Below are 12,503 nucleotides of genomic sequence, written 5' to 3' on the forward strand. Positions count from 1 at the left end.
GAAGTTCAAGCACCACTTTCGCCCGTAAATCTTCCACAAAGACTGCAAAACCAGCAACAGGCCTCATTAACATATGGCTTCCTAGCAGCCAATCACACGCCGCGCGCAACGGACTCCTACACAAGACTCCTAATACCCCGCCCACCGCGCCCGGCGCCACCTGGGTCCAAGTGGGGTCGCCTCGCCCCTCCGCAGGCTACGGAAACGCTGTTCTCCACACTGGTCCGTGTGGACTGCCTCTCGCCTGCTACAGGAATATGCCTACTTGGAGAGACCACGTTGCCTTGGCCTGAAGGAGACGTGGGGGGAGAAGGAGAAAAGACAGACAGACAGACAGACAGACAGACAGACAGACAAAGAACTGGTGTATACTTCTGATCTCGCGTAACGACAGACGTAACCATGGTGGTCTGTGAGTGCCTTCTCCGTGAAGGCATCTTAACCCGCTGTCTCCCTTCATCCCCTAAACAACTGAAGGAGAAGGGGGTGACTGTGCCCCCATTCTTACGGATGCTGGCTACAGTATCTGTCACACAGCTGAGGGCACCACACAGAGTAGGTACCTAGGTACCTCTGGCACTAAATCAAGTCCGGGTTCTTTCTGGAAGCTAAACTGCCTTTCTCCAGAGGTCGAGGCCCCAATCAAGGTCATTTCTCTAAGAAAGCACTAAATACACTATCCTTCAAGGTTCAGTCTTGAATGACTGATCTGCCTGGCTTCCAAATCTCAAGAGGAAGCCTATGCTTGTGGCAAAAGTTAGTCCCAGCTTCTCCTAAAGAACACGCTTTATATAAGATGGTGTATGACTTTTCAGTCACTTCCTGTGGTTAAAGTGCTTCTGCCCCACGTCTTCCAGCGTGCCAGAGAGCACAGTGCCACGTGGACGTCCACATGGTTTTCTGAACCAAACACATTTTTTTTTTTTACTGCATCATAGTTAAGGTGACCAACGTGACCATCAGGGTCATCTCATCTAACCACTTCGAACACAACCTCCTTGGAGATAGCCAAAAGCTCTGACTTCAATTCCTTCAGAGAAAGGGACAGTGTTGGGGCAATCTGGCCAGGTCTGGGACACATCTCCTTGGTGTCAGAGCAGTTGCTTATGTCTTGAAGCTAGAAGGTGATTTCCACTCCCTTTCACCCAAGGGCCCTCGTCTCTGATCTGAGCCCTTCTGAATCTAAGACTTTTCCATTCTGTGTTCCTCCAACCTTTCTGGGGACCCCTCACCATCCATGCCATCGTTTCGCCTCCTAGGAGCAGATTCTCCAACTGCATAATGGGTCTGATTATCACTCCAGCACATTCAAAGACTCGGTTCATGTCATCTCTTCTGGATGCCTTCTCTGACCTTCCCAGCTTGCAGTGACCACTATGTGTTTTGTGTCCCTAATTATCCTTGAATGTGCTTCTACAAAGCTCTCTGTGGTCTAAATACATTATCTCCCCCTACTCAACTGCGAAGTCTTTAAAAGCTGGAACCAGATCATATTTATCTTTGTTATCTCTAGCCCCTTATCCTGTGGAGAATACAACCTAAAACTTCAGGAAAGCCCTCAGTGAGAGAGAGCGAGCAAATAAGCAAATAGGGAGAGGGGTGGGAGGGAGGAGGAAAACTAGAAGGAAATATCAAAAAGTATAGCAACCTCAGAAAAAAAAATCTCTTAAATTCAAGAATAGAATGCCCTGAAAAAGTATAACTGATAAGAACAAATACTTAGGAACAAGACAGGGATGCTCACTTTTGCCACTTTTATCCAATATAGTAATGGAAGTCCTAGCCAGAGCAGTTAGGCAAGAAAAAGAAATAAAAGGCATCCAAATTGAAAAGGAAGAAGTAAGACTGTCATTGTTTCCAGATGACAAGATACTATATACAGAAAATCCTAAAGACTCCACCAAAAAACTGTTAGAACTAATAAATGAATTCAGTACAGTTACAGGATACAGTATCAATATACAGAAATCTGTTGCATTTCTATATGCTAATCACGAACTAAAGAGAAATTAAGAAAATAATCCCACTTACAATTGCATCAGAAATTAAAAAAAACAAACTAGGAAAAAGTTAACCAAGGAGGTGAAACACCTGTATACTGAAAACTATGGCACTGATTAAAGAAACTGCTGAAGACAGAAATAAATGGAAAGATATTCTGTGCTCGTAGATTGGAACAACTATTATTGTCAAAATGTCCATACTACCCAAAGCAATATAAGATTCAATGGAGTATCCATCAAAATTCCAATGGCATTTTTCACAGAAATAGAACAAAATTCTAAAATTTTACTGGAACAACAAAAGACCACAAAGAGTCACAGCAATCTTGAGAAAGAAAAGAAAGCTGCAGACACAACATTCCCTGACTTCAAACTATATTTCAAAGCTATAGTAATAAAAACAGTATGGTACTGGCAAGAAAACAGACATACAGATCAATGGAGTACAAGAGAGAGCCCAGAAATAAGCCCATGAATTTTCGGTCAATTAATTTAAGACAATGGAGTCAACAATATACAATGGGGAAAGTAAAGTCTCTTCTATAAATGATACTGGGAAGATTGGACTTTGCCAAAGAATGAAACTGGACCAGTATCTTACACCATACACAAAAATTAACTCAAAATGGATTAAAAACTTGAATGAAAGGCCTAAAATCATAAAACTCCTAGAACACATAGATGGTAAGCTCCTAGGCACTGGTCTTGGTGTTGATTTTTTTGGATTTGACACGAAAAGCATAGGCAGCAAAAATGCAAAAATAATCAAGTGGGACTACATCACACTAAAAAGCTTCTGCACAGCAAAAGAAACCATTAAGAAATGAAAAGGCAACCGACTGAATAGGAAAAACTACTTGCAAATTATGTATCTGATGAGGGATTAGTATCCAATATATCAAGAACTCATATACCAGAATAGCAAAAACAAAACAAAACAAAACAAAACCCAGGCCGCCTCTCTAGCTCTCTCCTCTTCGGAGACGGCCCACACTCTTGTCTATGGAGTGTGTGCCTAAGGTTACTCTAACCTGAGCATGCAACCTCACACCTCGTGGCCTCCCCACACCTCATGGCCTTTCTCTTGCCTTACACTCTATGCAATATGTATCTCTCTAAATAAATCTACCTTTACTCAAAACAAAACAACCCCAAAAATCCAATAAAAAGATGGCCAAAGGATCTGATTAGACTTTTTTTTTCTAAAGAATGTACACAGATGGCCAACAGGCACATGAAAAGATGCTAAATCACTAATCATCAGGGAAATGCAAATCGAAACCACAAACAGATATCACATCACCTCATATCTGTTAGAATGGCTATTATCAAAAAGACATTTGGCGTTGTGGAGAAAAGGGAACCCTTGTGCATTGCTGGTGTAAATGTAAATTGGTGCTGAACTACCACATGCTTCAGTAATTCTGTCTAGGTATTTATCCAAAGAAATGAAAAATACTAACTTGAAAAGATACATACACCCCCATGTTCACTAGAGGTGTGAGCGAGGGTGGAGATGGGGGAAAGATGGGTGAAGAAAGTCAAAAGGTACAAACTTCAGTTATAAAAAAAGTCATTGGGATGTAACGTACAGCATGGAGACTATAGTTAGTAACACTGTGTTGCATATTTGAAAGTTGGTAAGAGAATAAATCTTAAAAACTATAGTTATAAGAAAAAAATTTGTATAACTATATAGGGTGACGGTTACACCAGACTTATTGTGATCATTTTGCAATACGTACAAAAGGATGGAATAATTATGCCTACACCTGGTAGTGTGTCAATCACAACTCAACTTAAAAAAAGAACAGCTCTCTTGGAAAGTAAAACATTCATAACCAAAAGCATTAAAAAAAAAACAAAACACAGTGAAGTAAATATCCCACAGCAATACAAATTAATTAAAGAAACGATATGAGTTAAACCCAGCGGATTTCTAGGATTAACATAGGAGACCCAACAATTGACTAAAAAAAACTGAGAAAACATTGAGTGCAAAACAGATAGAAAAAAAATAACTCTATTAACTTAATCACTACTAAAAGGAGAAAGAACGCTGCCCTTACATAACACAGAAAAAAAAAAAAACGACAACCCTTAAGAATTTCAAAGGAGTATCAATCAAATCAAAAGAAAAGCAAAGCCTGTATGTAGTACCTCTCGTTCCCCAGTTAACCACTTCCAGTTTTAGTCTCCGCAAACCTCAGATACAGACCAAAAAGAAACAAAAACCCAACAACCTGCTGACCCACAACAGCAAACAGGAAAACACAACTCTTCTAGTGAGAATACTGAACCAATAGTTTCTAATCTTTCGTTGAAACAAGATTATAAACGAAGCCACTCAGACGGCGTTCTCTCCCTCTTACTCTCCCCGAAAGAAGAGAAGAACGATCATCAACGGCAAATGGCGGTCACACAAGCGACACCAAGAACCAACTTCACGCTCAGGAGAGAACGCTGCGCCTCCTCCTCGTGGTTTCGGGTGCTCTACACGTTCAGAGAAACTTCTCTAGTAACAAACTATAGAAATGATCCCTGAAAGTATAGTCTTAACTTTGACCGCGAAGCCTCTGACGGCTCCGTGGCAGCCGCGCACTTTACACTGATGGCGACATTCTGTCACGTCACTCGTCGTCTCGGAAACATTTTTTACTTTGTATCTTATAAGTATTAGGTGAAATGCCGAAGTTCAAGCACCACTTTCGCCCGTAAATCTTCCACAAAGACTGCAAAACCAGCAACAGGCCTCATTAACATATGGCTTCCTAGCAGCCAATCACACGCCGCGCGCAACGGACTCCTACACAAGACTCCTAATACCCCGCCCACCGCGCCCGGCGCCACCTGGGTCCAAGTGGGGTCGCCTCGCCCCTCCGCAGGCTACGGAAACGCTGTTCTCCACACTGGTCCGTGTGGACTGCCTCTCGCCTGCTACAGGAATATGCCTACTTGGAGAGACCACGTTGCCTTGGCCTGAAGGAGACGTGGGGGGAGAAGGAGAAAAGACAGACAGACAGACAGACAGACAGACAGACAGACAGACAGACAGACAAAGAACTGGTGTATACTTCTGATCTCGCGTAACGACAGACGTAACCATGGTGGTCTGTGAGTGCCTTCTCCGTGAAGGCATCTTAACCCGCTGTCTCCCTTCATCCCCTAAACAACTGAAGGAGAAGGGGGTGACTGTGCCCCCATTCTTACGGATGCTGGCTACAGTATCTGTCACACAGCTGAGGGCACCACACAGAGTAGGTACCTAGGTACCTCTGGCACTAAATCAAGTCCGGGTTCTTTCTGGAAGCTAAACTGCCTTTCTCCAGAGGTCGAGGCCCCAATCAAGGTCATTTCTCTAAGAAAGCACTAAATACACTATCCTTCAAGGTTCAGTCTTGAATGACTGATCTGCCTGGCTTCCAAATCTCAAGAGGAAGCCTACGCTTGTGGCAAAAGTTAGTCCCAGCTTCTCCTAAAGAACACGCTTTATATAAGATGGTGTATGACTTTTCAGTCACTTCCTGTGGTTAAAGTGCTTCTGCCCCACGTCTTCCAGCGTGCCAGAGAGCACAGTGCCACGTGGACGTCCACATGGTTTTCTGAACCAAACACATTTTTTTTTTTTTACTGCATCATAGTTAAGGTGACCAACGTGACCATCTGGGTCATCTCATCTAACCACTTCGAACACAACCTCCTTGGAGATAGCCAAAAGCTCTGACTTCAATTCCTTCAGAGAAAGGGACAGTGTTGGGGCAATCTGGCCAGGTCTGGGACACATCTCCTTGGTGTCAGAGCAGTTGCTTATGTCTTGAAGCTAGAAGGTGATTTCCACTCCCTTTCACCCAAGGGCCCTCGTCTCTGATCTGAGCCCTTCTGAATCTAAGACTTTTCCATTCTGTGTTCCTCCAACCTTTCTGGGGACCCCTCACCATCCATGCCATCGTTTCGCCTCCTAGGAGCAGATTCTCCAACTGCATATGGGTCTGATTATCACTCCAGCACATTCAAAGACTCGGTTCATGTCATCTCTTCTGGATGCCTTCTCTGACCTTCCCAGCTTGCAGTGACCACTATGTGTTTTGTGTCCCTAATTATCCTTGAATGTGCTTCTACAAAGCTCTCTGTGGTCTAAACACATTATCTCCCTCTACTCAAATGTGAGGCTCTAAAAACAGAAATGAAATCATATTAATATTGTATTTCCAGCCCCTTGCCTACCCAGTAAATGCAGACTAACTGAATAAATGATGAATCAATGAATGTATTGTTCTTTCCCTCACTCCAGATACTGACATTAACTGTTGGAAATCACTTGGTTTTCCCCTCCTTTTTTCTCCACTCCTGCCCCAACAACGGCAGCCTCTTTGTAAGAGTGACGTCCCTGCCAGCAGTGTTCTTGGCCCTCTTCTCTTGATCATCCTTGATTTCAAAACATGGATGTGCACTCAGACCTCTTCTGAGCTGCTGCCTCATATATCCAGCTTCTCTTTGACACTTCATTTAGCTGAATCACAGGTGTCTCAAACTCACCCTACCCAAACTGACTTTCAATAACTCCCAAACCTATTTTTCCTAGACCTTTTCCTCTTCAATGATACCACAGTCAACCCACCTGCTCAAACCCAAAACAAGTCACCCTACTCTTCCCTCCATCTCCTCACATACCTCATAGCCTTCTGCAGCCAGAGCAACCATTTAGAAATAGACGTCTATTCCCAGGTACCTGGCACAAGAGGTCCTAAAACCCTTGCAATTTCCTGAGTGATATGAATAAGTGTCTTTGGTATGCTCTTGACAGAACTTCTGGCTGAGGGGTTCCTAGATAGCTTCAGGATGGGGGCTGGTCACCAGAGAGACCAAGACTAACTCATGATTAGAGGATTGGGGCTTTCAGCTCTGCCATCTCCATTCAGCTCAAACCCTGCCCCACCTCGGCTGGAGAGAGGGGCTGGAGATTGAGATCAATCACCAATGGCCAAAGATTTAATCAATCATGCCTAAATTATGAAATTTCCATAAAAAACCCTAACTGGTAGGGCTTGGAGAGCTTCTGGGTTGGTAAACATATAGAAGAGCTGGGAGGGTGGTACCAGAAGAGGGCATGGAAGCTCCCAGCACCCCACACACACCATGCCTTACCCATGTATCTCTTTCATTTGACTGTTGCTGAATTGTGTTCTCTGTAATAAACCAGTAATAGTAAGAAAAATGTTTTGAATTCTGTGAGTCATTCTAGCAATTATTGAAAATGCAAAAGTTAAGAGCAGATTAGAGATGACAGAGGAAGAGTCACAAACTTGACAAAAGATCAAGAGAAATTATCCCATCAGAAGGACAAAGTGATTAAAGATTGAAAAAGAAAATCAACAGAGCTTTGGGGGCTGTGGGGCAGTATCAAAAAGTCTGACATAAATGTAAGTGGATTTCCAGAAGGCAAGGAGATAACAAAACAGAAAGAGTATGTGAATAAATAATGGTGGGAAAGTCCCCGAATTTGGTAAAAGATAGTAATTTCCATATACAAGATCAGCATACCCCAGGCAGGATAAATACACGGAAAACCACACCTAGGCACTTCGGAGTCTTCAAACCACTGGTAGCCAAAAATAAAGAGAAACTCTTGAAGGAGACCAGAGGAAAACAATCCACTGTACACGGGTGAACAATGGTTCAAATGACGCTTGGTTTCTTATCAGAAACTATAGAGGCCAAAAGACAGTGGCTGAAGTGAAAAGACATTCAACCTAGAGTTTTATATCTAGTGACAATATCCTTCAAGAATCACAGTGAAACGAAGACATGTTTAGAAAACTAAGAAAATCTGTTACCAGAAGACCCGCAGTACCAGAAATGTCAAAGGAGATTCTTCAGGCTGAAGAAGGAAACTCAGGCCTTCTGGAAAGAATGAAGAGCACCAGAAATAGTAAATATGTAGCTAAATAGAAAAAACTAGTTTTTCCTCTTAGTTTCTTTAAAATATATTCTCTTTAAAGTAAAAACTATAAAATTGTGTTGCAGGATTCATAACTTAAACAGATGTAATACTTACAGCATCTTTAATATAAAGGACAGGGGAAGGAGAGAACTGAGCCTGTATAGTTGTATATATTATGTGACATGATATACTATTAACTCTAAGGAGAACAAAAAATTAAAGACGTATATTGCAGTCACTGGAACGGCCAACAAAAAAATTAATGCAGTGAAGTAGAGCTAAAGAGCCAATAGCTACATTAAAACTGAATTCTAAAAAGTATTTAATGAAATCAAAAGAAGGCAGAAAAGAAGGAAGAGAAAAAAACAGGACAAACAAAAAGCAAATAATATAATAAAATGTTAACGCTAACATTACCCCTGTATCAATAATTACCTTAAATGTTAATAGACTAAACAAATAAAAGGCAGAGAGGATCAGGATAGATTTTAAGATGCAAGTCCCAACTCTGTGCTCTCTACAGAAAACATATCTTAACTCTAAAGATATTCCTTGAAACAGTAAGCATAAGGAGCCTAAAATGGCTATATGAACATCAGATAAAGTAGACTTCAAGACAGTATTACCAGAGATAGAGACATCTCATAATGATAATAGGGTCAATTTACCAGGAAGACATAACAATCCTAAATATGGATGCACCTTTTACCAAAATCCTTCCAACAGCGCATGAGGCCAGGTCCAGCTGCAGCTTACCTTGCCAGCTTCACCCCACACCATTCTCTCCCACCACTTTGCCTTTCTCTCCAACTCAAGTCATCCACACACTTTTCTATCCTCAAGGCCTTTGTATCCCTTTCATCTTCCCTTGCCTCTAACGTTTATCTTTTACTTCTTTCACCTCAACTTTTAAGGGCCTGGCCTAAATATCATTTTCTCTAAGAATTTCCCCTTGTTTACCTCCTAGTCAAGGAGGCTGAGATGTACCTGGTGTGCTCCTTTTGCCTCTTGCCCTTCTCAGGACTTCAATTACTAACGCATGTCTGTTTCCTCGACTGGATTATACTCCTGGAAGGCGGGGCCACACATCTTTCCTTGGCTGCTCTAACTCCAAGGTTCAACCAATATATATGTAATGAAAAAAAGAATAAAGTCTGGGCTGAGCTTCTGGAACTCATCTTTTGGGTTGTAGAACTCATATAATCTATAGTGTTTGGTCTTCTGAGTGGGCTGAACTAAGTAGGATACAGTCAGTAAACAGTTTTTCTCCTTCCACCTCCCTCAAGTTTACTCTGTCAGCTGGCTCTCTCTTTCCCTCAGGCAGATTCCATACTCTTTCAGTCACTCTGTGGTATTCAAAGCAGTCTTATTTTTGGGTAATAAACTGTCCAGTCCTTTTAAAATCAAAACCTCTTCCCTGCTCTTCTACTCCTCTGATCTCAAGGCTGTTTCTGACAACTCCAGAGTGGAGTAGGGGGAGAACCAAGGGGCAAAGGTCTTTGTCCTAAGCTGATGCTCTTTGTAGCTTTGGGCTTTGTCCTAATGCCTGCTCTTCTGTGGGAGGAGTTAGTGGGTCTAACTCTACTGCACACCACCCTAATGCAGGCCCCTGCCCTCTCCTGCTGACTTCTTGCTACAGCTCTAGGCTCTCTGTTGGGATTCTTCCTTCCTTCATAGGTGCGGTCCCTTTAGACAGCTCAGCTACCTTCTGTAGACTCCACCTGCCCCACAGCTGGTGGAAGTATAGCTACTCCAATTGCTGGTCTCTCGTGCTCATCCAGACATCAAGGACTGCTCCAGGTAGAAGGCAGATGGCGGTCCTCCTGACCCCTAAATTCCACATAACATGCCAGGTTCTATTCATGCCTCCTTGGTGGCAGCTGGGGTGGGCTGACATGGTTCTCCGTTCAGCAGGCTGCCACACAGGCTCCCAACTCTCCTGCTTGCAAGCACCACAATCCTCTCCATGAGGTTTACCTGAGAGGCCTCTTAACTTGGCTTGAGGCTGGGAAGGAGGGGCAAGCCTCAGCATCCTATTCCTGTAAGTGCCTTTTAAGAATCTTTTCCACTGACACTCCCACCACTACCCCATCACCGTCTCACTGCTCTTAGACAGGCCTGAGGAGGGTGATGGAGTTGAAGTTCCAAAGATCGTTTTGGCCATCTCCTAAGAAGCCCTGCTGTAGACTGGGAGGGCATTTATCTCCTCCTGTTCTTCGCTGTGCAGCTTCATATATAATATATGAAATCCTGCTTCATATCCGTTATACCTGCCAATCCTACCCCCGCTCTATCTTAATGTCAAGTATCTGAAGATGCATTAAGTCAGACAGAGAAAGACAAGTACCGCTTGATACCACGTATATGTGGAATTTAAAAAGAAAACAAACTAGTGAATCTGAGAAAAGAGAAGCAGACTCACACAGAGAACAAACCAGTAGTTACCAGTGGCAACAGGGGTGGTGGGGGAGGGACAGAATAGGGGTAGGGGATTAAGAGATACGACCTACTACATACAAAATAAATAAGCCACGGGGATATATTGTACAACACAGGGAACATAGCCAACAGTTTACAATAATTATAAACGGAGTGTAACTTTTAAAACTTGTGAGTCACTATGTTGTACACCTGAAACTTATATAATATTATATACTAACTCTGCCTGAAAAAAAAAAAGAGTCAAAAAAAGAATCTGAAGATGTAGAATGTTCAGGAGATGTTAAGAGAAAATAAACATTCTAAATTTCTGCTTTTCACACTTGATAGACAGAGACTAGAAATCACAGCATACCTCTATTGAATATCAATTTTTATACTAAAATACATGAAGATGTGTTAAGGAATAAACTGCAAAATTTTGAGGGGGGAAAAAACAAGACCTTTCAAATAAATTAGTGAGTTCACCATCAGCTGCTTCATCTATAGATTCCAGGGGTGGTACACGGCAACATTTGAGAATTTCTTGAGGGAAGTATTTTGTGGAGTGGTTGGATCCTACAGGAACTGATGTTACCTTTCCAGAAGTCCTCAGGAATATGTTGAGGCAAATGGAGAAACACTGACGAGAAATCAGGTCACCCTGACTGTTCCAACCCAGCTGAGAGAAGCTTAATAAGCCTTCCCTTCTATACTAGGAAGGAAGAGGGGGAATCTAACAGGACTTCTGGTTACTCTGGAAAAAGCAAGTCTGGATCTCTAGATCAGGGGTTAATACCATCAGTTGTTGTGTATTTTTTGTGTGTGTCTGTTCTGTTGAAGATTGTCTGAGCTATGTCTGTTATTTCTGTCTGCCCTGCAGGCTGAGATGCCTCTAGTCTACAGCAAAAAAAAAGTTAAACAAACAAACAAAAAAACCCTGAAAACAAAAGCACCAAGTGCCTCTAAGGAGCAGGGAAGTGGAGAGCTGTGAAGACGGGCTTTCTCACTCCACCACAGGCCTTGGAAGACTCAGTGGATGCAACAGATTTGAAGGAGAAAAGGGAATCAGGCAGAATTCAAGGTGGGTGGCTGGGGCCTGAGGAGAAGCATTTAGGAGCCTAACAGTTGGAAGACCTGATGGTTCCTCAGCACAAACAAGACACAACAGCCTCCAGTGATTTAAGACCTCTACTGAGCAGTATGACTTCACTGGCAGAGAACATCTCAGCTCTAAATTTCACTTTCGATTTCCCTAAGAACTCAGTTTTATAATGTACCTGATTTTCCTTCCAATGGTATCCAGTGATGTGAATCAAGTTGCATCTGCCATTTCAATACAGTGCCTACCTTTCTTAAGAATCTTCTTCACTTTCACATAGTTCCCCTGTTTGACATACTCATGAAGTTGTGCTTCCAAGGAGTCATTTCTTAACGAACCAAGCTGAACGGGACACGGAAGTGGAAGATGAACGGCCCGAGACATCCTGTTTCAAAAGAAAGCAACATACTTATTCTCACTGAATCAGAAATGCAAGGAAGCAATTTAGATTCTTTCACATTTCTTTCACTTCTTGTCTACTTTCATTTATAACGAACAGGATTAGGGGAACAGTTACTGAAATTCTGCAAGATTAGTTTATTCTCAATGTTACTGTTGAAACTGAAGAACTCAGTATATTTATCATCAATTTCTGAGAGTGAAAAAGTGATGACTACCAGGAAGTAAAATTAGAAATATACATGTTTGTTGTATCATTAAAATAATTACAATAGTATTAACTATGAAAGTTTAGTATACAAACACATTTATGTAGGAATGTAGACAGTTATGTGGGTTGGGTTCATAGTTCAGACTCTGAAATTCTGGTCCTGACTCCGTCACTTCCCTAACTGTGTGACCTCGGAGGAATTATTTAACCTTGGTGGGCCTCAATTTCTGCTGGGAAACAAGTTGCTGGACAACAAGCAGCTAGAAAAGAAGCCACTCATAAATTTCCATGAGCTTAAAATATTGTATTCACACTTACTTGCTTAAAATGCACATGCTTGCTTTGTTTTAATGTTTTACACAGTAGATGAAATTTGTGGTGAGCAATCCTGACATTGACCATAAGGGCACAAAGGAGGGCAGATATTTC

At 42.2% G+C, this 12,503-nt stretch overlaps 1 protein-coding gene and 1 non-coding gene across 7 annotated transcripts in view; both read right to left on the minus strand.

Annotated features, from left to right (window-relative positions):
- The window catches only part of TEX14 (testis expressed 14, intercellular bridge forming factor), a 104,740-nt gene that overhangs the window by 61,790 nt on the left and 30,447 nt on the right, over nt 1-12,503 (minus strand). For all 6 annotated transcript variants that reach the window (XM_072940197.1, XM_072940201.1, XM_072940196.1 and 3 more), the window contains one exon: nt 11,713-11,849. In XM_072940197.1, the coding sequence (XP_072796298.1) occupies nt 11,713-11,848 (136 nt within the window). In that variant the 5' untranslated portion in view covers nt 11,849. The remainder of the gene's footprint in view (nt 1-11,712; nt 11,850-12,503) is intronic.
- On the minus strand, nt 4,346-4,560 carry LOC140686497 (small nucleolar RNA U3). The gene has a single exon (XR_012060353.1). It is a non-coding gene; the product is annotated as a small nucleolar RNA U3 (small nucleolar RNA).

This window comes from Vicugna pacos, chromosome 16, assembly GCF_048564905.1.
Source record: "Vicugna pacos chromosome 16, VicPac4, whole genome shotgun sequence".
In the NCBI taxonomy this organism is placed as follows: Eukaryota; Metazoa; Chordata; class Mammalia; order Artiodactyla; family Camelidae; genus Vicugna; species Vicugna pacos.